The following is a 27,687-nucleotide window of genomic DNA, read 5'->3' as shown; positions in this document are numbered from 1 at the left end:
TATATGGAGCATGCCTATATTTTCTGTATGACTGCGGCTGTATCTGCATACTAAATGCCATGTTACAGTGCATTCCTGGAAATCTCTGTAACGTAGCATTTAATATGCAGATACAGCCACAGTCACATACAGAATATAGGCATGCTGCATCTAATTTTTTTGTGCATCCTAGCCACATAGTAATGCCAATAAGATGCATTTTCATCAAAAAAGGCGCCTGACATTAGCAGAGCTGCTAGCTGACTCACACCAGGCATCTCCTGCTGCGTGGTGTATTGAGGCAAGATGTATGTTGACACATCTGTATCCAAGCAGAAGCAGAGGTCACAGTGTTAGCGGCCATGTGAGTGCTGTATGTGGGTGAGTTGGTTGTGCAGTAGTGATCGGCATATGTGTAAGGGGCATATGTGTGTCATTTGTATAATGCATTAATAATGTGCGACAAATGTTTAAGGGACACTGTGTCTGTCATTATGTGCATAAGTGCACTAATAATGTGCGGCATATGTAAAAGGGACATTATGTGAGTCATTATGTGTATAAGTGCACTAATAATGTGCGGCATATGTAAAAGGGACATTATGTGAGTCATTATGTGTATAAGGGCAATAATAATATGCTGCGTATGTGTAAGGGACATTATTTATTTATTTATTAACAGTTTCTTATATAGCGCAGCAAATTCCGTTTAGCTTTACAACTGGACACAATTAGATGACAAAACTGGGTAAAACAAACAGTCATAGAGGTAGGAGGGCCCTGCTCGCAAGCTTACAATCTATGGGAAAAAAGGCATTGATACACAAGGATAGGTGTTATTTATTGCATAGTTGTCCACCAGGTTGTAAAGGTTCTTGGTGGGCTGCATGATATCACATCACAGCAGTGATGAACCAGGGTCAGGAGGGAGGGAGAGTGAAGATAGAAAATATGTGGGGGATGTGTGGATTGTACTGTGGGGACATAATTATGTCTATAAGGGCATTAATAAAGGTTGGCATAATGCGTAAGGCACATTATGTTTATAAGGACATTAATAATGTGTTTCATTTGTGTAAGGGGCATTACTGTGTGGTATTATGTGTATAAATGCATTACTAATAAGTGGCATTATGTGTATAAGGTGTTCTACTATGTGGCGTAATGTATAGAAAAGGCACTACTGTGTGGTCTAATGTGAATAAAGAGCAATATGGTGTTGTATAATGTGAATAAGGAGCAATTCAGTGTGATGTAATGTGAATAAGGGGCACTACTATAAGGAGTGACGTATATAAGGTAAAGTGGTACTACTGTCTGATGTAATGTGAATAAGGGAAGCTATCACATGATAAATTATGAATACAGTTGCACTACTGTATGGCATAATTTGAATTGGGGGTACTATTGTGTGGCCATGCCCCTTCCGAGCAAGAACACATCCCTTTTTGAGCTGGGCGCCGAATGTGCGCACTGTTCCTATTTAAAATATAGGTGGTAGGAACACCAAAATGAGGACTGCTATGGCTGAGGGGTGATGGTGCTGGGAAAGGGGCACAGGGTCAGGAGCGGAACTAGTTGTGGTGCTAGGGGGCACCAGTCAAATTGTTGCCTAGGGCATCATATTGGTTAGGGCCGGCTCTGCATCCAAGGCTTAGTAAATAGACCCCATTACCTCCAGCTGCAAATATTAGTGAAAAAGTCAAAGACTGATGTTTTAGATGTTTTGAAATTTAGCAGAAGCAGATGCAATAATAGATTAGTAGATTAATTTGACGTTTCGGAGCAGAACATTTTTTGTAGTGTGCCAGACGGTAGAAGGGGCCACATTGGAGTGACATTACATACCTCCCAACATGACCCTCTCCAGGAGGGACAGAATGCTCTGCTCCTGGACTTTACTCTTAATTTAGGATTGCCATCACCTGTGGTGAAACTCCTTTCTTATCCAGTAACCTGTTCAAAACAGGCGCCTGCAATCATAAATTAAGAGAAAGTCCAGAAGCAGAGCATTGTGTTTCTCCTGGAGAGGGTCATGTTGGGAAGTATGCATTATACTGTTACGAAGGGTTTATTTTTTTTTAAATATACTGAAATAAAATGGAAGAGGAATATCAGCATTAGTGTGATGGAGACGCAATAACACGTCACATTAACAGTATGTAACATATCACACGTAGCATCCCTACTACATGGGAGTGACAGGAGCCAGTGAGGGGGTTACACCAGGACGCCTAGTCACGTGACCCCGCCCACTGCAGAGCGGCGGAACTACAACTCCCGTGATGCAGCGAGCGGGCGGCTGGCCGGCGGCCAGGCCGTGGACACGGGAATGTGGCCGCTGCTGGAGACCGTGACGTCGCTGTGTGGGTGCGGCCACAACCAGAGCGTCCTCGGCTCTCAGCGAGCTGTATGGCTGCCGCCCCCTCCTGCTGTTTGGAGGCGGAGACCCGGCTCACAGGGAGGAGCAGCCGCTGCACAGCAGCAGCCAGAGACTGAAGACCCGAGAAAGAGGGGAAACAAAGAGCGAGCACCCCGGGGAGAGAAGCGACCGGCAGCGGAGACTGGCACTCCGGCTGCGGGGAGTGGTGCCCCATGAAAGCCCGCACCCAGGTAAATATCCCGGGGCATAGGCGGACACCAGCTGACCGCTGCTGCTGGGGGAGCAAGGGAGGGAGGGTGCAGGATGTATACACATATGTGACCAGGAACACACCCACAGCAGCAGCGTATAAACACTACATGGAACATGCATGTCACATGCAGCAGCCCATGCGGGCGCCCTGTCACCTCTGCAGAAGTTCTATCAGTCACTGTGCCCGCCCGTACAGCATGGGGTGTCTGTACCCTGCTAGCAGCATCCCGTATATTTACACATACTGTACACAGGGGTGCACTGTGCTCGCAGGCTGGCTGTGTGTGACATGCACCCAATGGTGGTACCGGGTCACCCCTCTCCCCAATAATGCCTCTTACTTGCTGCTTCCCCACCCACTGTGCAGCCCCCCAATTCCAGCTGCATGCACCCAGCATCCTCCTACGTCTCCCCGGGGATGGGTCAGTGGCTGCCTCTGTGTAGTGTACTGCTGCTGCTGCCGCCTGTGTACGTGTGTCTGCATGGCCAGACACGGATGGCTGGAGCTGCCCAGGTCTCCCAGCACACACAGGAAAGGGGGCTTGGGATCCTCCAGCAGCACAAAACTCATGAGCTGTAACTGGGCAGGAGGAAGAGGCCATAAACACCCCAGAGCAATGTGCAAAACTCTGGTTTAGAAATCACTTCCACCTCTTGCAGAGTCCAGAGAAAGCTGCAGCTCAGAGTTGAGCCTCTGCTACAGGGATATCTATCTATCCTGTACTAAGCCATGGAGAGAGATAAAGTACCAACCAACCAGCTCCTGTCATTTTCCAAACACAGCAGTTAGGAGCTGATTGGCTGGTACTTAGTCTCTCTCCAATTTATCACTCTCAGAGGCTTAGTACATCTTCCCAATGTAATGGTATTTATGTACCAGCTGTTTCTACATCTGTCTGTACTCGGTATAGTCAGTGCATGAGTTGAGATCTGCAGCTTACCTGTCATTGAGTTGTGATAATACTATATGGCTGCAATTGGTGCTTACCAGTTATGCTCATTGTGTGGTTTGAATATGTATGTTTTAATTCTAAACACAATGAAAATGCAAACTGAATACATTGGGTATTGCCATTTGCTTCCATTGAAGGAAGGTGAACTGCGGCAGAGCATGGGCAATGTGTTCAAACAGATTAAAGGGGCGATGCCAGACAGATGAGGCATGTAATTCATTCAGTGTTACGCATTTAAAGACAAATAGAGGAGGGGAAAAAAACTAATGATTATAGGACTAGGCACACTCTAATCATCAGGTTTTTTTTCCTCCATTTGTCCTTAAATGCATTGCTGATGTATTAATATATTGATTCTTTTACTGGAACGTATTGACATTTTTGCATTAGCCTTTAGGTTATTTCTGTAATAGTTCTAAAACTGTGCATTAATTCCTTACCTATGGATTTTTTTTTTACCCTTATTACTTGAAGAAAAATTCAGTGTATTATTAAAAATGATCTGATAGTGTGCGGTTTTAGAGCAAACATTGTTTTTGTCACTTTGCCTGCGCTTACATGAAAAATACATTGCCACAACTTGCTAAATCTAAAGCGGTATTTTTGCATGTATTTCACAGCCGATTACTTTTTATGTGGCATTTTCTTGGAGGCACTTTTGATTCCCAATGACTGGGGAAAAAAAATAACAGTAAGAGGAAAAAGTGATCACTAGTGTAGTGGGATCCGGTCTGAAGGTCGACAATGTTTAGGTCGACAGTCACTAAGTCGACAGGGTTTCTAGGTCGATATGTGCTAGGTCGACATGCCAAAATGTCGACATGCGTTTTTCACATTTTTTTTTTTTTTTTTTACTTTTTCATACTTAACGATCCACGTGGACTACGATTGGAACGGTAATCTGTGCCGAGCGAAGCAAGGCACCTTGCCCGAAGCATGGCGAGCGGACACGGTGCACTAATTCGGCTTCCCGGTCACTGTATGCAGAAAACGACCCCCCCCCCCAAAAAAAACCCCTCATGTCGACCTTTTGACCTGTCGACCTAGCACATGTCAACCTAGAAACCATGTCGACCTTCCAATCCTGTCAACCTAGTGACTGTCGACCTAAACATTGTCGACCTGATGATCCACACCCAGTGTAGTACCTACAACCTTTGAAATAAGGTGTCAAGGTGGAGATCAAAGTTTATGCTGGGTACACACTGATAGATATAGCTGCAATCTGCAGATATATTTATTGCCAGATTGGGCAGTGTGTTGTGCCTGATCCGTCGGGACTAATGTCACAAACTGGGCGAGCATTTACATGCACCCGCACAGTTCAGCCTTCAATCACCACAGGCTGCCACAGCATGTGTACGCAGACCGCCCGTACACACACAACGATGCACCAATATATCTGTAGATATATTGGTCATTGTGTGTGCTGCAGGGCCGACACAATGTGTATGTGAAAGACGGCATTCACAGTCATATCGTTGGTACACACTGGCCGACGGGCAAGCGATATATCTGCAAGTGTGTACCCAGCAATAGAGAGAGAAAGTATCAGCCAGTCAGCTTCTAACTGCAATTTTACAGGCTGTGTTAGAAAAATGACTCTTAGGTCAATATTCAATTGTGTTGCGTGCCCGATTTCCCGTCTAAAGTGACGGGAGAACGCGGGGTGCTATTCAATTGTATTTTCTTTTGTGCTGATCGTGCCCATAGAGGGGGGAAATGCAGGTGCTGGCAGCCATTGCGCCTGAATGGAGCAATAATTGAATTGCTCACTTGGGTGGAATCTAGTGGCTGTCAGTGCGTGCCACAATTGAATATCGCCCATAGTAGCTGATTGGTTGGTACTTTATCTCTCCAAACTTTGATAACTATCCCCCCAAATTACTGCATAAATTTAATAAAGGAAAATGGGTTTATCTGATTACCTACCAATCTTCCAAATCCAGATATCCAGAAATGCTTGTCCACAGAGCATGATCTACAATGGACATACACAGTAAATCCACTATGGTGCAGTACCATAAAACAATTTTATAATGTTTTGTAATTCATCATAGACTGAATCTAGAGTTCCAGCTAAAATCCAGTTAAGTCTTTAATTGTTAGAAACACAGTGGGAGGCAACCCAACATGCTTCGTTAACCAAACTTCATCAGGGTTTCTTTTACTGGAATTTTCAGACTTTTTTTTTGAGGACTATACTGTAGATCCATTCTATGATGCAGTGATTCTTATGGTGATCTACAAGCTCAATTTTGGAGATCCTTCCAGATGTGGAGAAGGATTCAGACAAGCCTATATTTTTTTTTTTTCTCTTGTGAGCATATGTTAATTGTGGTCTTGACTTTTTTTTCATGTTTATGAACCATAGTGCAATTTTATATTTATTGTAGATTATACTCACATAAACCTATTTTTCTTTATTAAATGTACGCAGTAATTTGGTACCGTATTTAAGAGTTATGAGGGAAGCAGTCAGGATACCAGCTGTCAGCAACCAGGCAGTCAGAATACCGACGTCTGGAACCCGAGGAACCCGACACTAATCTGAATGCCAACACCGGCATTCAGAAAGGGGGCAATGAGGGATGTTAGGTTTAGGTTGCATCCCGGGTGGTTAGGGTTAGGATTCGGGAAGGGGGGGGGGGGGGGGTTAGGGTTCTGCACCCCCTTGGAGGGTTAGGTTTAGGCAGCAGGATGGGGGGTTACGCACAAAGGGGGGAGGTTAGAGTTAGGCTGCGGATAGGTAGGGTTAGGGGAGAGAGGGTAGAACACCCTTTACTCACCACTGTCTGTATTTTAAACTCAGGGATACAGGCGTTGGTATTTCGCACGCCGGGATCTCATACTGATCCCCAGACTCGTATTGTAAATCACAGTATGAGTTCTTTTCCCTCTTTATAGGAATTGTTTGACTTTGAACTGGACCTGGAACAGGTCAGAGGAGGTGGGTATCCAGTCTCTAGGTCAACAGGGTCTAGGTCGACCACTATCGGTCGACAGTAACTAGGTCGACAGGTCAAAAGGTCGACACAAGTTCTTCTAAAAAAAATTATTTTTATGAACTTTTTCATACTTAACGATCCACGCGGACTACGATTGGGGATAGTAACCTGTGCTGAGTGCAGCGAGGCCCCTTGCCCTGAAGCTCGCGAGCCATGCGAGGGACACTGTGCACTAATTGGGGTTCACGGTCACTGTATGGAGAAAACGACAGCAAAAAACATAAACTCATGTCGACCTTTTGACCTGTCAACCTAGACCATGTCGACCTACAGACCCTGTCAACCTAGTTACTGTCGACCAATAGTGGTCGACCTAGTTACTTTCGACCCGCCATACCACACCCGAGGCGGTGGGCTGCTATTATGATATTAAGACAACTTGGACTGGTTGTCACTTTCGTTAGTGCTGAAACCAAGACAGATATGCATGTTTTATTTGGTTTAGGTTATTTATCTTAAAAAGTGCTTCACATTTTAATACCATGGTAACCATTTCAAGCAGCATCTGTCGTTACCACAAGAGTGAGAGAGGAAATCCACAACCTCTGCAGTTCAGTATCACTGTAACACAGAGACCATTATAGATCTGCTATTATCCACTATTAAACAAACCAGTGTTGCAGCTTATTATGGCAGAAACTGTCACCCACTATCACTCGACAAAAAAAAGCGAAATAAGTGCCGGCACTGGACACCACTACGAATCAGAATCCGTGAAATACCTTATATAAAGGGAAATGTATTCTTTATAGAAGGATTTTTTTGTTTTCTTCTAAATAATGGATTGTAACTGTAATGCTCGAGTCCAGATGGTTAAATTAAATTGACTGAGGTACTAATTAAGTCACCTGAGATCAAGCAGTGATATCCTTAACAGGGCCGGCAACAGAAATCTTGGGGCCCGGTACAATTAAGTCTCTGGGGGCCCCTCCCGCCCAACCATTTTCTGCTGAAATTTAAGCCAAAAAAGATTTGGTAGTATATATATATGTAGCGATGAATCACCTAGTGTGTGTGTGTGTGTGTGTGTATATATGTATGTGTATATATATATATATATATATATATATATATATATATATATATGTATGTATGTATGTGTATATATATATATACGCACACACACACACACACACACACACACACACACACACACACACACACACACACACACACACACACCTATCTATCTACATACACACACATTAGAATAAAATTAAATATACACACTTAAATGCCACACAAGTGTACCCCTCCCAGGGGTGAGAAATGCAGGGCTGCTGATACTGCAGCCAGATTCTTCTGCTTGCAGCCAGATTGCGCTGCAAGCACGGTCTCTCCTCTTGCTCTTCGCTAGCCGCTGGAGGCAGGGAGTAGGTCAGAAGAGTCGGCACGGGCACAGTCAGCTTCTCGTGTAATGATGCCAGGATAGCGCTATCATTCATTCCCATGGCGCATGCACCGCATGTATGTGTTAACTGGGGTTGCTGCGGGTTGATGGGGAGGAGGTCGCGGTGGCGGGTTGCCGTAGCGGCGGATTACTTTAGCCAATTGGCTTCATTGTTTGTGTAGCAGTGACCGGCCAGCATGCAAATCAAAGGTGCCGCTGCTCCGTTTTGTATGTCTCTGAGCCTCGGGGCCCCTCCGGACCTTGGGGCCCGGGATGGCTGTCCCCTTTGACTCCCCCTGTCGCCGGGCCTGATCCTTAAAACCTGGACTGTAATTGCGAAGTTTGGGAAACTCTGCTTTAAGGCCCATAAACACTGGGCGATTTTGAGCTCAAAGTAGCTCACTTTTGACATTTTGAGATCAAACTCGGCCAGTGGCTCCCGCGTCATCGCTGGCCACCGCCATTCTTTGGGCTATTTGAACAACTGAGTGAAGCACTTTCCACAGTCTCCTACTGTGGACAGTGCTTCACCCCCCCCCCTCCCCCATGAACATTGCTGGGCACAGGAAAATAGCTCAGTCGTATGCACTGAGCTATTTTCCTGCCAGCGATGTTCACATCATCACTGTGCCTACACACTGGGCAAAAACTCCCTCTGTATATGCACCTTTAGTATTTATTTATTTATTTTTATTTATTTATTAGCAGTTTCTTATATAGCGCAGCATATTCCGTTGCGCTTTACAATTAGAACAACAATTATAGAACAAAACTGGGCAAAGACAGACAGACAGACAGAGGTAGGAAGGCCCTGCTCGCAAGCTTACAATCTATAGGGAAATAGGCATTGATACACAAGGATAGATGCTACCTGTCACATAATGGTTCCCCAGGTTGCTAGGTTCTTATATGATATGATCACCCAGCAATGTTGGAAGACAAAATGTGAGTTTATGTGGACTGTACAGAGGGGATGTAACTTGATAGGGAAGCTGTGAAGGTTATGTGTGTGGGTCTGAAATTTGGTAGGCTTGTCTGAAGAGATGAGTTTTCAGAGAACGTTTAAAGGTTTGGAGACTAGAGGAGAGTCTTATTGTGCGTGGGAGTGCATTCCACAGAGTGGGTGAAGCCCGGGTAAAGTCCTGTAATTTTGAGTGGGAACAGGTAATACATGTGGATGAGAGACGCAGATCTTGTGCAGAGCGGAGAGGTCTGGTAGGGAGATATTTTGAGATGAGTGAGGAGATGTATGATGGTGCAGTTTGGTTAATAGCCTTGTATGTAAGTAAAAGTATTTTATATTTGACACGGTAGAATACCGGTAACCAATGGAGGGACTGACAGAGCGGATCAGCAGATGAAGAACGTCTGGCGAGGAAGATTAGCCTCGCAGCTGCATTTAAAATGGATTGAAGTGGTGATAGCCTATGTTTGGGAAGACCAGTAAGGAGACTATTACAATAATCAATGCGGGAGATGATGAGTGCATGGATTAGAGTTTTTGCAGTGTCTTGTGTAAGATAAGGGCGTATTTTGGATATGTTTTTAAGGTGCATGTAACATGATTTAGAGACCGATTGAATGTGTGGAACAAAGGACAGTTCAGAGTCAAGGGTGACACCTAGGCATGTAAGTATGTAGTATATAAGTTCTTGCGGGCAGACCCTCCATCTTCTTCTTGTTCCTCACTTGTACATTCCGTGTCACCCATGCTCTGCTCCTTTGCCTCCTCCCCTTCAGTGACTTTGAATTTGTTTGCTCACCCATAAGTTGGGGGCGGGATCACTGAGTACTGAATCTATTCCTAGTCATGACTCGACAATGTACGTGCCTGTGTGCTACCTTAACCCGGTTATCTGTCCTACCCAGTCTGCGAAATTAGTGTTTGGTACTTATGCTATGGTCTCCCATTGTGTTTGATACTTATGCTCTGATAACATGTTACTGTTTTTTCTCTGTATACATGGGTGGCGCTGTATATACTTTGTAGTGCCTTATAAATAAAAGTTGACAATAATACACCCCTGTCTGGAGAATGGAGTTTTAATTGTGTTTATCATGGAGATCTGTAATTGCATGATTAGTAGTTGAAATGTTTTAGTTTAATTCAAGTTGTTCAATTGATCCACTGGGAAGCACTATAGCATTGTGTTTGGGAAGTATGTTCTTTAGTTGTTATGCAAGGTATACTACCGTTATTGGAGTCTCTGTCTGGCAGGACAACAAGCTGTGCTAGGATATATATCTATTGTTCTTTTATACCCTCTACAGTTATATATTGTGTAGCTATATGTTGAACTCTGAACTTCTGTGCTATTTATATACTTCTTTGTGGAAACAGAAATTTAAGTGGAACAGAAGTGATTCAATTGTTTTTTCACATGATCTCTAGTTAATTGAGACAGGGCGATATTTTTTCATTGTGCTGGTGGGTGCTTTGTGACATGCTCCATTTTCATCATTCGGGGGGCATGCCTTACATTCCCGGAGTCTTTTCCTGTACTGCCGGGTCAGCCTCAATGACAGGAGTCAGGCGCTGCATCCATCTCCTAGTCCAGGGGTGGCGAACCAGTCAGAGTCAAAGAGCCAAAAAATCTTGTTCGGTACGTCAAAGAGCCGGCATCAAGCCGAAGGCGCGTGTGCAAAAATGGGGTGTGACCTTGTGCTTGCCAGGCCACACCCCTGATATAAAATACAATGAAAATGCCAGATCCTCATAAAATACATTTTAAAGCCAGAATCAACATAAAATACATTGAAAAAGACACTTCCACATAAAATCATTTAATAATCCAGATCCACATAAAATATATTGAGAAAGCCATATTCACATAATACACTTCAGCTCCTCCATGTGTCGCTCCAGCCAGCACCCTGCTGTGTCACTCCAGCCAGCTCCACATTGTGTCTCTCCAGCCAGGATTCTCCTTTGTCACTCCAGCCAGCTCCCTATTGTGTCACTCCTGCCAGAACCCTCCTGTATCACTCCAGTCAGCTCCCCCGTTATGTCTCTCTTGCCAGGATCCTTCTGTGTCACTCCAGCCAACTCCCCCTCATATGTCACTACAGCCCAGTATCTGGCTCCCTCAGTTTTCAGTCGCCGTAGTGCACCAGTTTCCAGGATCTGTTGTGGTCTGGTGACTTTGAGTGTCGGGAGCCACATTTGGTTAAAGAAAGAGCCGCATGCAGCTCAAGAGCCACAGGTTGGCCATGGCTGTCCTAGTCACTGAGGAGGAGACAGCAATTTGGTGTCACTCTCTCTAAGCATAATCCCCGATAAGTGTCGGGTAATGGGGCTAATTGGATAGCCCCTGGCAAATGCATTAGCTTTGGTAATTCCTCGCAGCTAATTGGATACTGGCCGTACACATTTTACTTGAAGTATAACTATTATTTATGTACAGTATGGGCTGTATTCAATTATATACAGTAATTTAGCCCGACGGGGAAAGGGTGGGAGCCTCGGGCTTTATCGCCCAGGGGTATTCAGTTACAGGCTCTTTTACTTTCTCTGTAAATTATCCGCTACTACGTATTACCCCACACAATCCAGAATAAGTTCCCAGAGCTGTGGGTTAACAGCTTTGCGGCATATCGCGATTAGGGCAATTAACGCAGATTTCTGTTCAAGCCTCCCTCAAGCTTGAATAGAATCTGCATTAACTGCAGCCTGCGGGCTGTAATTGAATAGGCAATGCAGATCAATTAGCCTGCAGTAATTAACTGTGGCTCATTTTAATTTGGCCCTAAGTCTTGCTTAAATGGTCAGTGAGATTTACAAGTTTAGCTTAGGGACCGAGAAATGTAATGCTGCATATTTAGGGTAAACTGTGTTATTGGACTTTCCAGATGCTAAAATGTTGTTTTGATCTGTTGAATGCACTAGGACCAGCGTAATGTTTTGCTTCATAAAGGCAAGATATAGTATTTAAATATATAGATAACATACCTTCCAACTGTACCTTTTTAACAGGTACAGTACCTTTTTTTTATTATGGTCTGTACCGATTTTTGGCTCTCCAAACTTCCATTGAAAGTTTGGAAAGGAAAAGGGGCGTACCTGTGGCCAAGCCCCCTTTTCTAATTTGCACCGATTTTTATGTATAAAACGTTGGAGGGAATGAGATAAGATCAACAGTATAGCCTGGCATTTTTGTAGTACTTTGATTTACAAACTGCAATTCATGGTTGTGCATGCTAACTGACATTTCTGTCTTGTTCTCCTTTTTAAATAAAGTTATTCAAGTACTGTATTATTCAAATGAAGTATAGCACGTGATGATGAGTTGTCTTTGGATACTAACTGTTGCTTTGCCTTCTCCCCCCTCCTTCATTTTTTTCAGATGTATTGTCTCCTGCCTGTAGTGAAAGAATGCACAGTCCTATGAAAACCAGATGCAGTGATGAGAGGACTTGACTTTCTGAACCATCTGAAAAGTATTACTCTTGGACATAGGCAAAATATTACCATTCCTCTATGAGCTGGGTCTTTTAAGTGCTTACTTCTAAAATGGGGACAAATGCATGCAAAATATTAAACATGGTGCACCTGGAAATTGACATTTACTGGAACCATTGAATTCACCCTGCATTTCTCTTCCCTATCTTGTTTGGGATATGTCACTACTGGAATTCTGTTCTATTTTTTGCCCCAAGGCTTATTTGGTTTCAAATGTTGAAGTAACACAAGTTTGTGTGAGTGCTCAAATTCCCGTTCAGTAGCTACAATGGCTCAGACAAGTTTGCTGCAGGGAAAACCATTTTACTGCAGGGAATGGATCTTCCACAAGCTCCAGCACTGTTTGCAGGAAAAAACAAACTGCAGCGCCACTACGGCAACAAAACTGTCACTGGTGGCAAACTCTGGCAGCAATGGAGGTAGCACCGGCAAAGGAACATCATGGGGCTTACTGTTTGTTGGGGGCCCTGGAAGTGGAAAGACGGCTCTTTGTACAGAATTGTTATGGCCCAGTTCACCTGCAGGCTTACAAAGAGGCTTGCACATCCAGGTTTTGGCTTTCCATTTTTGCAGGGCACAAGACTCTGATACGCTATGTGTGGGAAACTTCATCAGGACACTGGTTGAACAGATTAGTCAAGGAGGGCTGATGCCAGGATATGAGGACACGTTAAATGACCCTTCAGTTCAAAAACTTTTACAGCCTGGAGAATGTGAACGAAATTCATCAGAGGCCTTTAAAAGGTATAGTGTTGTCATTCACATTGTCTAAAGAGGCAAAATATTTTGTTGTGTTTAAGGATGGGTACACACTGTAGCCATGGATTGGCCAACCCGCCAACAGACCGACTGATCGATATGGAAAGTACGCCGTGCAGTATGTACCCTGACTGACTGATATGCTTAGCCACGGGGACAGGTAATGATCTCATTGTCTGCAGTTCCTGCGGCTGGTATATGGGTCAGTCGTCTGGTTACCAGTACACACAGGCAGCTGTAATGATATGTCTGCATGATATATCGGCATTTGCTGTGTTGCACAGTCTACGTCAGGCATGTCCAAACTGCGGCCCTCCAGCTGTTGTGAAACTATGTATCCCAGCATGCCCTGACACAGTTTTGCTGTCAGAGAATGCTGAAGCTGTGTCAGGGCATGCTGGGATGTGTAGTTTCTCAACAGCTGGAGGGCCGCAGTTTGGACATGCCTGGTCTACGTGATATTTCTGTGAACACACCTGCCGATGGATTTAACTACTATATATTGTTTGTTAGCTGTACGAGCAATATATCAGATACCATGTACCCAGCCTAACTCTCGTGTCAATTTCATCAAAGTAAAAAAAAATCCTCTGGTTAATTTGTCTATAGTACTGCAATAGGCAACCTGATTTTGGGGCCAATTTAGGAGGTCTTCTAACCTAATCTCAATAATAAATGAGATCAATACATTTAAACAGTTGTGTGTACTTGGCTTATTTGTAAGCTTATATGTTATATATTCTCACTGATTAGGCCTTTTCAGAAATACTTCTGAATGTCACAAGATGTGTACTTATGTCTAGTGATCATTTGCTTAATTGATTACTTATTAGTGCCTTTTGTTGCTTGTAGGAAAATTGGTTCTCAGTGACTATGGTGATTCATGTCCTAGCACTCAATCTTACACAGATTTCAGCTTGTCCACTGATCTGCCTGAGGTACATTGCTTAATGGGGAAGATTCAGTTCTTCTGTGGGTGTCAGAACGTAATGGGTGCCCACCTGAGCTGTTAATTTCTCTATCGTCCTAGTGGATGCTGGGGTTCCTGAAAGGACCATGGGGGATAGCGGCTCCGCAGGAGACAGGGCACAAAAAGTAAAGCTTTTTCCGATCAGGTGGTGTGCACTGGCTCCTCCCCCTATGACCCTCCTCCAGACTCCAGTTAGATTTTTGTGCCCGGCCGAGAAGGGTGCAATCTAGGTGGCTCTCCTAAAGAGCTGCTTAGAGAAAGTTTAGCTAGGTTTTTTATTTTACAGTGATTCCTGCTGGCAACAGGATCACTGCAGCGAGGGACTGAGGGGAGAAGGAGTCAACTCACCTGCGTGCAGGATGGATTGGTTTCTTGGCTACTGGACATCAAGCTCCAGAGGGACGATCACAGGTACAGCCTGGATGGTCACCGGAGCCACGCCGCCGGCCCCCTTGCAGATGCTGAAATCAGAAGAGGTCCAGAATCGGCGGCTGAAGACTCCTGCAGTCTTCTAAAGGTAGCGCACAGCACTGCAGCTGTGCGCCATTTTCCTCTCAGCACACTTCACACGGCAGTCACTGAGGGTGCAGGGCGCTGGGAGGGGGGCGCCCTGGGAGGCAAATGAGTACCTATAAAGGCTAAAAATACCTCACATATAGCCCTAGAGGCTATATGGAGATATTTAACCCCTGCCTAATTTTTCTAAATAGCGGGAGACGAGCCCGCCGGAAAAGGGGCGGGGCCTATCTCCTCAGCACACGGCGCCATTTCCTCTCACAGCTCCGCTGGTCAGGACGGCTCCCAAGTCTCTCCCCTGCACTGCACTACAGAAACAGGGTAAAACAGAGAGGGGGGGGGCACATTTATGGCGATATTTTGATATAACAAAGCAGCTATAAGGGAGCACTTATTATAAGGCTATCCCTGATATATATATAGCGCTTTTGGTGTGTGCTGGCAAACTCTCCCTCTGTCTCCCCAAAGGGCTAGTGGGTCCTGTCTTCGTTAGGAGCATTCCCTGTGTGTCTGCTGTGTGTCGGTACGTGTGTGTCGACATGTATGAGGACGATATTGGTGTGGAGGCGGAACAATTGCCAAATATGAGGATGTCACCCCCTAGGGAGTCGACACCAGAATGGATGCCTTTATTTATGGAACTACGGGATAGTGTCAACACGCTAAAGCAGTCGTTTGACGACATGAGACGGCCGGACAATCAATTAGTGCCTGTCCAGGCGACTCAAACACCGTCAGGGGCTGTGAAACGCCCTTTGCCTCAGTCGGTCGACACAGACCCAGACACAGGCGATGACTCCAGTGGTGACGGTGACGAATCAACCGTATTTTCCAGTAGGGCCACACGTTATATGATTTTGGCAATGAAGGAGGCGTTACATTTAGCTGATACTACAGGTACCACTAAACAGGGTATTATGTGGGGTATGAAAAAACTACCTATAGTTTTTCCTGAATCAGAAGAACTAAATGACGTGTGTAATGAAGCGTGGGTTGCCCCTGATAAAAAGCTGATAATTTCAAAGAAATTATTGGCATTATACCCTTTCCCGCCAGAGGTTAGGGAGCGCTGGGAAACACCTCCTAGGGTGGACAAGGCGCTAACACGCTTATCTAAACAAGTGGCGTTACCCTCTCCTGAGACGGCCGCACTTAAAGATCCATCAGATAGGAGGATGGAAAATATCCAAAAAAGTATATACACTCATGCAGGTGTTATACTACGACCAGCTGTAGCGACTGCCTGGATGGGCAGTGCGGGGGTAGTTTGGTCAGAATCCCTGATTGAAAATATTGATACCCTGGACAGGGACAATATTTTACTGTCGTTAGAACAAATAAAGGATGCATTTCTTTATATGCGTGATGCACAGAGGGATATATGCACACTGGCATCACGGGTAAGTGCTATGTCCATTTCGGCCAGAAGAGCTTTATGGACGCGACAGTGGACAGGCGATGCGGATTCAAAACGGCATATGGAAGTTTTGCCGTATAAAGGGGAGGAGTTATTTGGAGTCGGTCTATCAGATTTGGTGGCCACGGCTACAGCCGGGAAATCCACCTTTCTACCTCAAGTCACTCCCCAACAGAAAAAGGCACCGACTTTTCAACCGCAGCCCTTTCGTTCCTTTAAAAATAAGAGAGCAAAGGGCTATTCATATCTGCCACGAGGCAAAGGTCGAGGGAAGAGACAGCAACACGCAGCTCCTTCCCAGGATCAGAAGCCCTCCCCGGCTTCTACAAAAGCCTCAGCATGACGCTGGGGCTTCTCAAGCGGACTCGGGGACGGTGGGGGGTCGTCTCAAAAATTACAGCGCGCAGTGGGCTCACTCGCAAGTAGATCCCTGGATCCTGCAGATAATATCTCAGGGATACAGGTTGGAATTAGAGACAGACCCACCTCGCCGTTTCCTGAAGTCTGCTTTACCAACGTCCCCCTCCGAAAGGGAGACGGTTTTGGAAGCCATTCACAAGCTGTACTCTCAGCAGGTGATAGTCAAGGTACCTCTTCTACAACAAGGGAAGGGGTATTATTCCACTCTTTTTGTGGTACCGAAGCCGGATGGCTCGGTAAGGCCTATTCTAAATCTGAAGTCCTTGAACCTGTACATAAAGAAGTTCAAGTTCAAAATGGAGTCACTCAGAGCAGTGATAGCGAACCTGGAAGAGGGGGACTTTATGGTATCCTTGGACATCAAGGATGCGTATCTCCACGTTCCAATTTACCCCTCACACCAGGGGTACCTCAGGTTCGTTGTACAAAACTGTCACTATCAGTTTCAGACGCTGCCGTTCGGATTGTCCACGGCACCTCGGATCTTTACAAAGGTAATGGCCGAGATGATGATTCTTCTTCGAAGAAAAGGCGTATTAATTATCCCATACTTGGACGATCTCCTAATAAGGGCGAGGTCCAGAGAACAGCTAGAGATGGGATTAGCACTGTCTCAAGAAGTGCTAAAACAGCACGGGTGGATTCTGAATATTCCAAAATCCCAGTTAATGCCGACAACTCGTCTGCTGTTCCTAGGGATGATTCTGGACACGGTTCAGAAAAAGGTTTTTCTCCCGGAGGAAAAAGCCAAGGAGTTATCCGAGCTTGTCAGGAACCTCCTAAAACCAGGAAAGGTGTCTGTACATCAATGCACAAGAGTCCTGGGAAAAATGGTGGCTTCTTACGAAGCAATTCAATTCGGCAGATTCCACGCAAGAATTTTCCAAAGGGATCTGTTGAACAAATGGTCAGGGTCGCATCTTCAGATGCACCTGCGGATAACCCTGTCTCCAAGGACAAGGGTGTCTCTTCTGTGGTGGTTGCAGAGTGCTCATCTATTGGAGGGCCGCAGATTCGGCATACAGGATTGGATCCTGGTGACCACGGACGCCAGCCTGAGAGGCTGGGGAGCAGTCACACAAGGAAGAAACTTCCAGGGAGTATGGACGAGCCTGGAAACGTCTCTTCACATAAACATTCTGGAACTAAGAGCAATATACAATGCTCTAAGCCAGGCAGAACCTCTGCTTCAGGGAAAACCGGTGTTGATCCAGTCGGACAACATCGCGGCAGTCGCCCATGTGAACAGACAGGGCGGCACAAGAAGCAGGAGTGCAATGGCAGAAGCTGCAAGGATTCTTCGCTGGGCAGAGAATCATGTGATAGCACTGCCAGCAGTGTTCATCCCGGGAGTGGACAACTGGGAAGCAGACTTCCTCAGCAGACACGATCTTCACCCGGGAGAGTGGGGACTTCATCCAGAAGTCTTCCACATGCTGGTAACCCGTTGGGAAAGACCAATGGTGGACATGATGGCGTCTCGCCTCAACAAAAAACTGGACAGGTATTGCGCCAGGTCAAGAGATCCGCAGGCAATAGCTGTGGACGCGCTGGTAACGCCTTGGGTGTACCAGTCGGTGTATGTGTTTCCTCCTCTGCCTCTCATACCAAAAGTATTGAGAATTATACGGCAAAGAGGCGTAAGAACGATACTAGTGGTTCCGGATTGGCCAAGAAGGACTTGGTACCCGGAACTTCAAGAGATGATCACGGAAGATCCGTGGCCTCTACCTCTAAGGAGGGACTTGCTTCAGCAGGGTCCCTGTCTGTTTCAAGACTTACCGCGGCTGCGTTTGACGGCATGGCGGTTGAACGCCGGATCCTAAAGGAAAAAGGCATGCCGGAAGAAGTCATTCCTACTTTGATTAAAGCAAGGAAGGAAGTAACCGTGCAACATTATCACCGAATTTGGCGAAAATATGTTGCGTGGTGCGAAGATCGGAGTGCTCCGACGGAGGAATTTCAACTGGGTCGATTCCTACATTTCCTGCAATCAGGATTGTCAATGGGTCTCAAATTGGGATCTATTAAGGTTCAAATTTCGGCCCTGTCGATTTTCTTTCAAAAAGAATTGGCTTCAGTCCCTGAAGTCCAGACCTTTGTTAAGGGAGTGCTGCATATACAGCCTCCTGTGGTGCCTCCAGTGGCACCGTGGGATCTCAATGTGGTTTTGGATTTCCTAAAATCTCATTGGTTTGAACCACTAAAAAAGGTGGATTTGAAATATCTCACATGGAAAGTGACCATGCTTCTAGCCCTGGCTTCTGCCAGGAGAGTGTCAGAATTGGCAGCTTTATCTTACAAAAGCCCATATCTGATTTTCCATTCGGACAGGGCAGAACTGCGGACTCGTCCGCATTTTCTCCCTAAGGTGGTGTCAGCATTTCATCTGAACCAGCCTATTGTAGTGCCTGCGGCTACAAGTGACTTGGAGGACTCCAAGTTACTGGACGTTGTCAGAGCATTAAAAATATATATTGCAAGGACAGCTGGAGTCAGAAAATCTGACTCGTTGTTTATATTGTATGCACCCAACAAGATGGGTGCTCCGGCGTCTAAGCAGACGATTGCTCGTTGGATCTGTAGCACAATCCAACTTGCACATTCTGTGGCAGGCCTGCCACAGCCTAAATCTGTAAAGGCCCACTCCACAAGGAAGGTGGGCTCATCTTGGGCGGCTGCCCGAGGGGTCTCGGCATTACAACTTTGCCGAGCAGCTACGTGGTCAGGGGAGAACACGTTTGTAAAATTTTACAAATTTGATACTCTGGCTAAGGAGGACCTGGAGTTCTCTCATTCGGTGCTGCAGAGTCATCCGCACTCTCCCGCCCGTTTGGGAGCTTTGGTATAATCCCCATGGTCCTTTCAGGAACCCCAGCATCCACTAGGACGATAGAGAAAATAAGATTTTACTTACCGATAAATCTATTTCTCGGAGTCCGTAGTGGATGCTGGGCGCCCATCCCAAGTGCGGATTATCTGCATAAATTGTACATAGTTATTGTTAACTAATTCGGGTTATTGTTGAAGGAAGCCATCTTTCAGAGGCTCCGCTGTTATCATACTGTTAACTGGGTTCAGATCACAAGTTATACGGTGTGATTGGTGTGGCTGGTATGAGTCTTACCCGGGATTCAAAATCCTCCCTTATTGTGTACGCTCGTCCGGGCACAGTACCTAACTGGAGTCTGGAGGAGGGTCATAGGGGGAGGAGCCAGTGCACACCACCTGATCGGAAAAAGCTTTACTTTTTGTGCCCTGTCTCCTGCGGAGCCGCTATCCCCCATGGTCCTTTCAGGAACCCCAGCATCCACTACGGACTCCGAGAAATAGATTTATCGGTAAGTAAAATCTTATTTTCCCCTCCCCTTCCCCCCCCTTCCCCTCCTGTTTGGGGGCGCATGCCCCGTGTGCGCACCCATTTGTGTTGCAAAGCGGCTAAACCCATCTAAAGTCCAGGGTAGGACCTCAAACACACCCAAAAATTAGGCTACCAATTGCGCTATTTAACTTCCGCTCCTATTATGTTAAAGTGTTTGATACAATACAAACCACAGGCTTTCCTTTGGTGTCTCCCTTGCAGGTTCTTCCTTCTTCCTGTTCCATGTGGCGCCTTCAGGTTAACCCCTACCCCTTTTTCCCCTCCCCCTCCAGCTCTTGTCTCTTACTACTTGTTCCCCCGTATATGCTATCAGAAGGTTTAGTATGCAGAAGATACCAAACTTTAGATCTCTTCACGTGAACTCTGCTCCGATGAACTTGCTTGCATCACGTAATATCTCAACTGCTTCCTTCCTCGTTATCACTCTCTTTGGCCAAATCTGAGTATTTGGGGGTCTATTCAGAGTTGCACGCAAGTTTGTTTTGTGGACAGATCTTGCAAGTATTTTTTTTTTTTTTTTTAGATCTGCGCATGCTCTGTAGTTGAGCACATGCACATACAGGTGATTCTGTATTGTACGTATATTCTTGGCATCTCCACTTGCGGCTTCATGTGCGTAACTAGAAGCCAATAGGGCGTCTGCACAGTGAGGGCTTGCAGACGGATGTGTGGACTATGCTGAGTCATGTGTGTGCAGAGGTCTACTTCATTTCAGACTGATCTCTTTCACTCTGTAGAAGTGCATGCTGATAATGATAGTAATTTGTACGGATAGGGCTCATAGATGCTTGCATATGGGCAAATACCCGCATTTAGGTGGTCATACAGATCTGAACGCAGCCATGCATCTGTACGCAGCGGCTGCATTCGGGTGGTTTGTGAACTGTCCGCAGTGCGCGTATGCGACCACACAACCGCACGTCAGGGGGGAAAGGGGAGGGGGCGGCGGAGCATAATTTTTCAGGCTAGGCAGGCCAGGAGCGTTTTCGGGGCGGCTGCATGACTTCACATGCAGCCGATCCGATTTAAAAAAATGGCCGTGGACTGCCTGACAGCGCAGCCAGGCTGTGCTGCCAGGGGTCAACCTTAATTCGATGATTGCGGATGCCTCGGGAGGCGGTGCCACACATGATGGGTGGCTTTGCCCTGTGCTGGGAGGCCCCCAGCACGTGAGGAGATGGATGCAGATCTTGCTGTGTAAGCAGCAATCTGCGTCCATCTCTGATTTGGGTCCTTAGATTGCACGAGGTGCAATGTAATTGTTGGCGACTTCTGTACACCTCTGAATCAGCCCCTTTGTATTCCATCCTTCTGTTTTAACTTTCATTTTTATTCAGTTATGAACAATCCCAACTTTGTTAAACATGTATGTTGCCTCGATCTCAAATATTTCCTACTTTCCTCTCCCCTTCATAATGACTCTCTTGCAATGCTAATACTCCTTTTTTCTCATCTTGATTTTTTGGATCTTCCTTGTACTTTGTTTTCTGTTGAACCAACTTTTCTGTACCTATTGGGCCCATAATGGGAGGAACACTGGGATCCCCAGTAGTCTGTCCTATTTTAGTATTTTGTAAAAATGTCTGATTTCCGATGTGTTAAATTTATCAATAATAATATGTAATTTATATAATGTAATTAGCAAAGTGAAACTAATGTTGTTAGTTGATTCATAGACATTATCTGGGTTGCATGTGGAAAAGGGTAAAGTGTAATACACTAACCAACTCTATCCATTTTGAAAGAACAGTAGCTTTGCTCTGCCAGTCATTGTGCCTGTTCCCTAGCAGGCAGAGGTGGGCATTATGTGACCTCTAAGCCAGAGTACTTGTCCTCTTCAGCCATTTTCTTTTCTCTGGTGTACCAAAGTGAACACCAGTGTATTTTATACGCGGCAGGGTAGCTTATGATTAATTGAATAGTTCTGTATTGTCTTAGTTGTTTGCAAACATCTTGCTGGTGCTCTGCTTTTATAATGAAGAATAATGCCTCTCTGTTAATGTCATTTCTGTCCCACATTTTTCACCAAAAATAGGCTAATTCCTTGCAAACGCTCTCAAGGGACCCAGGATTTTCCATCTCTTGGGTCCCACAATCATTGCAGTAGCCCAGGTCCACATTGCAGACCTTCATCCAGCTCAGGACTCCGTTCTCGCCCTCCCTGTAACCAGCTGAGGAGAGATACCAGAGTGGTATTAATACCTTCTATTGCGTGTATTGGCAGAACCAGCGCTCTTGGTTCTGTTCCCTGCACGATGGAGGGGAACTCACAAAACGGTCTAATAACACCATCCCTATGTGGCACTTGCCCAGTCTGCTGACTTCTGGGGCTCATTGTGTGCCCATTCCTCCAGTATCGGAGCTCTTCCGCATGGCATATGTCCACTCAGCTACTTGTTCCAAGGTCAGCCATAAGTCTCATTAATGGACTACCACACAGATTGCAATTCAAGACACCTGGCCACATTATAGTATAGCAGCAGAAGCTCGGGGTACAGGATGTCTCTGCACAGTGTGCATTACTGATGGATGGCATTGTTCATCTTGTGTGCTGTAGACAGTCTTCAGTTACCCAGCACGTAGTTTCTCCCTGTTTCAATACAGGTTGAGTATCCCTTATCCAAATATTCCGAAATACGGAATATTCCGAAATACAGACTTTTTTGAGTGAGAGTGAGATAGTGAACCTTTGTTTTTTGATGGCTCAATGTACACAAACTTTGTTTAATACACAAAGTTATTAAAAATATTGTATTAAATGACCTTCAGGCTGTGTGTATAAGGTGTATATGAAACATAAATGAATTGTGTGAATGTAGACACACTTTGTTTAATGCACAAAGTTATAAAAAATATTAGCTAAAATGACCTTCAGGCTGTGTATATAAGGTGTATATGAAACATAAATGCATTCTGTGCTTAGATTTAGGTCCCATAACCATGATATCTCATTATGATATGCAATTATTCCAAAATACGGAAAAATCCGATATCCAAAATACCTCTGGTCCCAAGCATTTTGGATAAGGGATACTCAACCTGTATCAAGGATGGCCTGAAATTTCATCTGTTCTAAAAGATGCAATCCCTAAGCCTCCAGCTTTATTTAGTGCTGCGGCCAGAGTACAGAGCTACAAGAAGGTGGTCATGTCCTGGCTGAGCTCTGGTGTACTCACTTTGTACACTGAGGTATCAACCGGGACACAGTCAAGGCAGTCAACTACTAGGTTTCTTTCCCTTCAGGCCCAGTTATCATTGTCTCCTTTCAATTCAAGGCAAGAGCCGTCATTGCTGTCTGCAACTTGCATCACCCAGCAAAGCTACTTCTCCATTCCATCAAGGCCTTTGCTACATACACCAACTTGAACACAAGATCAATGCTCCATACTAGTAGGGCACTTGTTCCTTTTGTGGCACATGCCCTATGCAGGCCTCTACACCGTCCTGACCCACACATCTTCTGACAAACTGTCTGTTTTGTTTTTCTGTTGGTGTTTCTTCTACAAATTGCTCATGCATGCACTGTTACTTCTGATGGCCACCTCACCCTCCCCTTGGTCTGCTATCCCACTGACTCATATTGTCTCTTTACACCCTCCCTTTAGAATATAAGCTCATATGGTCAGGATGCTATACATTTGTCTCGTCAGTCCAGTGTAAATTTTTCTCACGTGTCACTGTCTTGTTCTATTTTAAATGGCTCTGTATGCATTTTACTCAAGCTTCACCCTTTTATTTTGTTCTGCATAACTGTTACAGTATGTTGCATTCTCCTAACCCTCTTTTCCACTGTCACTGTCTACCCCATCTGTGTCACCTCTGTCTGCCCTTTCCCTTTAGAATGTAATCTCTCACGACCAGGGCCCTCTTCCCTCATGTGCCTTTCCTTCTCTTACTTAAATCATCTTCTGCTCCATACTCCATTCGATGGCACCAAATTCCTTGGTTTTCTCCCACCCTAAGGGCTAAAACACACTACCCGGCTTTTGCCGGCCGGGAAAAAGCCGGACGGCTTTTTCCCGTGCCGGCATTGTAGTTAACAGTGTGAGGGCTAGGGTCCCTTCACACTGCACGGCCCCGGCCCGGCTGCCGGGTTGCAGCCGGGTCTCGCCACTGGAACCGTGTGTGAACAGTGAACAGTGTGTGTGAACGGGAGCTTTCACACACAACGGTTTTTTTCCAAGCCGTGTCTGATGCTGCGCATGCGCACAGCATTACACACGGCTCAAAGCCGTTCTGTGTGCGAGACTCTGCCGGTTTCTCCCGGATGGCAAAAAGCCGGACAAAGTTTGTCCGGCTTTTTGCCATCCGGGAGAAACCGGCCAGTGTGTTACAGCCCTTATACTTATTGCAGTGCTGTCTGCTGATGCAGCTATGTTTATACACTCTGTACTTGTCCTATATTGTCCTGAACTGTAATGGTGCATACACACGGTGAGATTCGGGCTAACCCCGCTTCACACTGTGCGATAGGGACTAGGTTGGTATTGCAAGCACATAATGACTGTGCTTCCGATACCGACTATGGGGGTAATTCCAAGTTGATCGCAGGAGCATTTTTGATAGCAACTGGGCAAAACCATGTGCACTGCAGGGGAGGCAGATATAACGTGCAGAGAGAGTTAGATTTGGGTGGGTTATTTTATTTCTGTGCAGGGTAAATACTGGCTGCTTTATTTTTACACTGCAAATTAGATTGCAGATTGAACACACCACACCCAAATCTAACTCTCTGCAAATGTTATATCTGCCTCCCCTGCAGTGCACATGGTTTTGCCCAGTTGCTATCAAAAATCCTGCTGCGATCAACTTGGAATTACCCCTTATGTACGATTTTGGCTAAGTGTCAATTTTGACTATCTTTTCTACGAGATAGTCAAAATTGACTTGCCTGCACAGTCTATCTAGGCATGTGATACCGACCGCACGGGACGGCGCATCGGCATCGTAAGGTGACTTTCACCTTGCGATCTGCACTAACTTTCCTTACGATTTTGACTATATAGTCGAAATCATAAGGAAAAATCTCACCGTGTGTACACACCTTAAGTTACTGTTTTCTTATTCTGCTCATATCTTTATGTACTATGTAACTGGGCGCTGTGGGTCCCTTGTGGCGCTTTACAAATAAAGGATAATGTCTGTCATCCATGTCTTGGGCTGAATTCTTCTGTCTGGTATGTAGGTTGGTTGAAAATGCATCCACTCACTTTTATTCGGCCAACTTATAATTGTCACTTTGTTGTTTTGTAGTCTTATATGCTCCTTTAACCAACTGTGATGTTGCTGAATGTTTTGATCTCTGCTTTGTACTTGCGCTATGGTTAAGTTGTAGGCTGTAGAAATGCGCTTGATTCTGTTATTTTTAGGTTTACTACTTGTGCAGGCACTTCATGGTGCCTTGTAAATAATAAAAGGGTAAGTATTCTCTGGGGGGAAAAACACAATGACATTAGGAACACTGGTCATAGGGCCACACAATCACCTGAGGTACACTGGTCATAGGGCCACTCAATGACCTGAGGTACATTGGTCATAGGGCCTAGTTCAGAGTCCTTAGTTAAGGCCAGTAAATTTGCATCAGAAGATGCAGTCACTGGCCTCTAAACTTGCAGAAAACGTGGGATGACGCGCCCATGTTTTCTGGAATACTGCCTGTGGCCATCTTCTTCCTGCCCCAAAATGGCTGAAGCCTGTTAATCAGGCTGCGTCTTAGGGGGCACTAATCCCTCTTTGCGACCGCAGTTTTCTCGCTGTGCGTGCACACTATGGCTCAGATACATGTGCAGTAAGAGAACATTGACTGATTTTCGTACAATACACTCTTTGTGACCGCATCTGAATTAGGCCCATAGTGTACTATCCAGGAGTGGATGAGTACCAGTTGGCTGCGACTTAACCCAGATAAAACAGAGGTCCTTATGATAGGACTGCAAAATCAAAGGACAAGACTGCAGCATGGACAACCAACCGGACTTACACTTGGGGATTCAGAATTACAAACCACTGATCATGTGCGGAATCTTGGCGTTGTCCTGGATGGTGGCTTGACACTTAAACATCAGATATCAGCCACAAACAAATCCTAATACTTTCATCTGTGGAACATAGCCAGAATCAAACACTTAATTCCCTCAGATGATCTGCCAAAAGTCATACATGCATTTGTATCATCTCGATTAGACTACTGTAATGCCCTCTACCTTGGTCTCCCAGCAAAAGAATTGCACTGCTTACACAAAACACAGCTGCCAGGCTGTTAACCAACCAGCCCCGTTCTAGCCACATAACACCCATCCTCTACTCCCTTCACTAGTTGCCTGTAAAATGGCGAATCATCTTCAAGATTGGCTTACTGAGTTTCAAAGCACACAGTGTTGTCAATTCTTGCACCATTTTCTTGTATTTTTTTAAAATATTTTGTGCACCGGAAACAGATCCTTTTTCTTCTTTCTCTTTTTCTCTGAGTTTCAAAACACTACATAACCAGGGCCCAAGGTACCTGAAGCAGCTTCTGACCCCATACTGCCCCATTCGGTTACTGCGATCTGTAGATGAAGGACTTTTAGCAGTACCTAGAATCTCCCATAATTCATCGGGGGGGTCAAGCTTTTAGTCATGCGCTCCCACTCTATGGAACTCACTTCCCCGCACAGTTCAAGAGGCCCCAACTATAGAATCCTTCAAAAACAGACAAGACTTTCCTGTTTACTCAAGCATTTCCATAATGTCCCTTTAATATCTACATGCTCTCTGTATTTTATGAAAAGCTTTTCTGTACTTCATATTATGTTCATGCTATCTGTTTAGCACCTTGAGTCCTATTGGAGAAAGAGCGCTATATAAATAAAATTATAATTATTTTTATTGTTATTACTATGTAGTTAGGATTAGTGTTTTATAGCAAAGGAATTGGTATAAAGTTGCATATTAAGCATATCAATGGATGGCATGTATCAGACTTTACTTTTTAACGTAGATTGTGTACATTTTTCAATTTTGCTATTTTTTCCTTAATTACCGTATATACTCGAGTATAAGCCGACTTTTTCAGCACATTTTTCTATGCTGGAAAAGCCTCCTCGGCTTATACTCGAGTCAGCTCACGGCTGCAGCAGACGCCGTGGGCTGTGTGGGCGTCCGCTGCAGCCGGCTCCAGGGACAGACATTAGAGGTCATTATTGACCTCTAGTGTCTGTGCGGCGCTGCTATGGAAGAGACGTCATGACGTCTCTCCCATAGAGAGGAGCGGGCGGGCGGCCAGACGGACGGACAGACAGAGCAGCTGCAGCAGCAGAAAAAGCGGTCGGGAAGCAGGAGCGGGGCAGTGGTAAGTATTGTTTTTATTATTTTGTGTGTGTGTTTGTAAGCGGCGACGGGGGCACAGCAAGAGGGGGCACAACTACTGGGGGCAAAGAAAGAGGGGGCACAACTACTGGGGCACAACTACTGGGGGCAAAGAAAGAGGGGGCACAACTACTGGGGGCAAAGAAAGGGGGGCAAAGCAACAGGGGGGCATGTTTTTATCTGGCACTGTGGGGGGATATCTGTCACTGGGGGTATATGTGGCACTGGGGGCACAGCCCTAGCAACAAGCATAACACCCTGGCAACAAGCATAACACCTACCACATGAAACCCCTGGCAACGAGCATGACACACTGAGCATGAAAACCCCTGGCACCGTGCATTTCCCACCCTAGGCTTATACTCGAGTCAATAATTTTTCCCAGTTTTTTTGTGGTAAAATTAGGTGCCTCGGCTTATATTCGGGTCGACTTATACTCTAGTATATACAGG

General features: G+C 45.5%; 1 protein-coding gene across 1 annotated transcript in view; it reads left to right on the top strand.

Annotated features, from left to right (window-relative positions):
* Positions 1 to 2,270: 2,270 nt before the first annotated feature.
* Positions 2,271 to 27,687, top strand: part of ANKRD50 (ankyrin repeat domain containing 50) — a 96,080-nt gene continuing 70,663 nt past the window's right edge. The window contains exons 1-2 of the mRNA XM_063920303.1: positions 2,271 to 2,592; positions 12,309 to 13,168. Of these exons, the coding sequence (XP_063776373.1) occupies positions 12,693 to 13,168 (476 nt within the window). The 5' untranslated portion in view covers positions 2,271 to 2,592; positions 12,309 to 12,692. The remainder of the gene's footprint in view (positions 2,593 to 12,308; positions 13,169 to 27,687) is intronic.

Source organism: Pseudophryne corroboree, chromosome 1 (assembly GCF_028390025.1).
Source record: "Pseudophryne corroboree isolate aPseCor3 chromosome 1, aPseCor3.hap2, whole genome shotgun sequence".
NCBI lineage: Eukaryota > Metazoa > Chordata > Amphibia > Anura > Myobatrachidae > Pseudophryne > Pseudophryne corroboree.
Note: the sequence above shows the minus strand (reverse complement) of the source record. Positions and strands in the feature narration are given on the sequence as shown.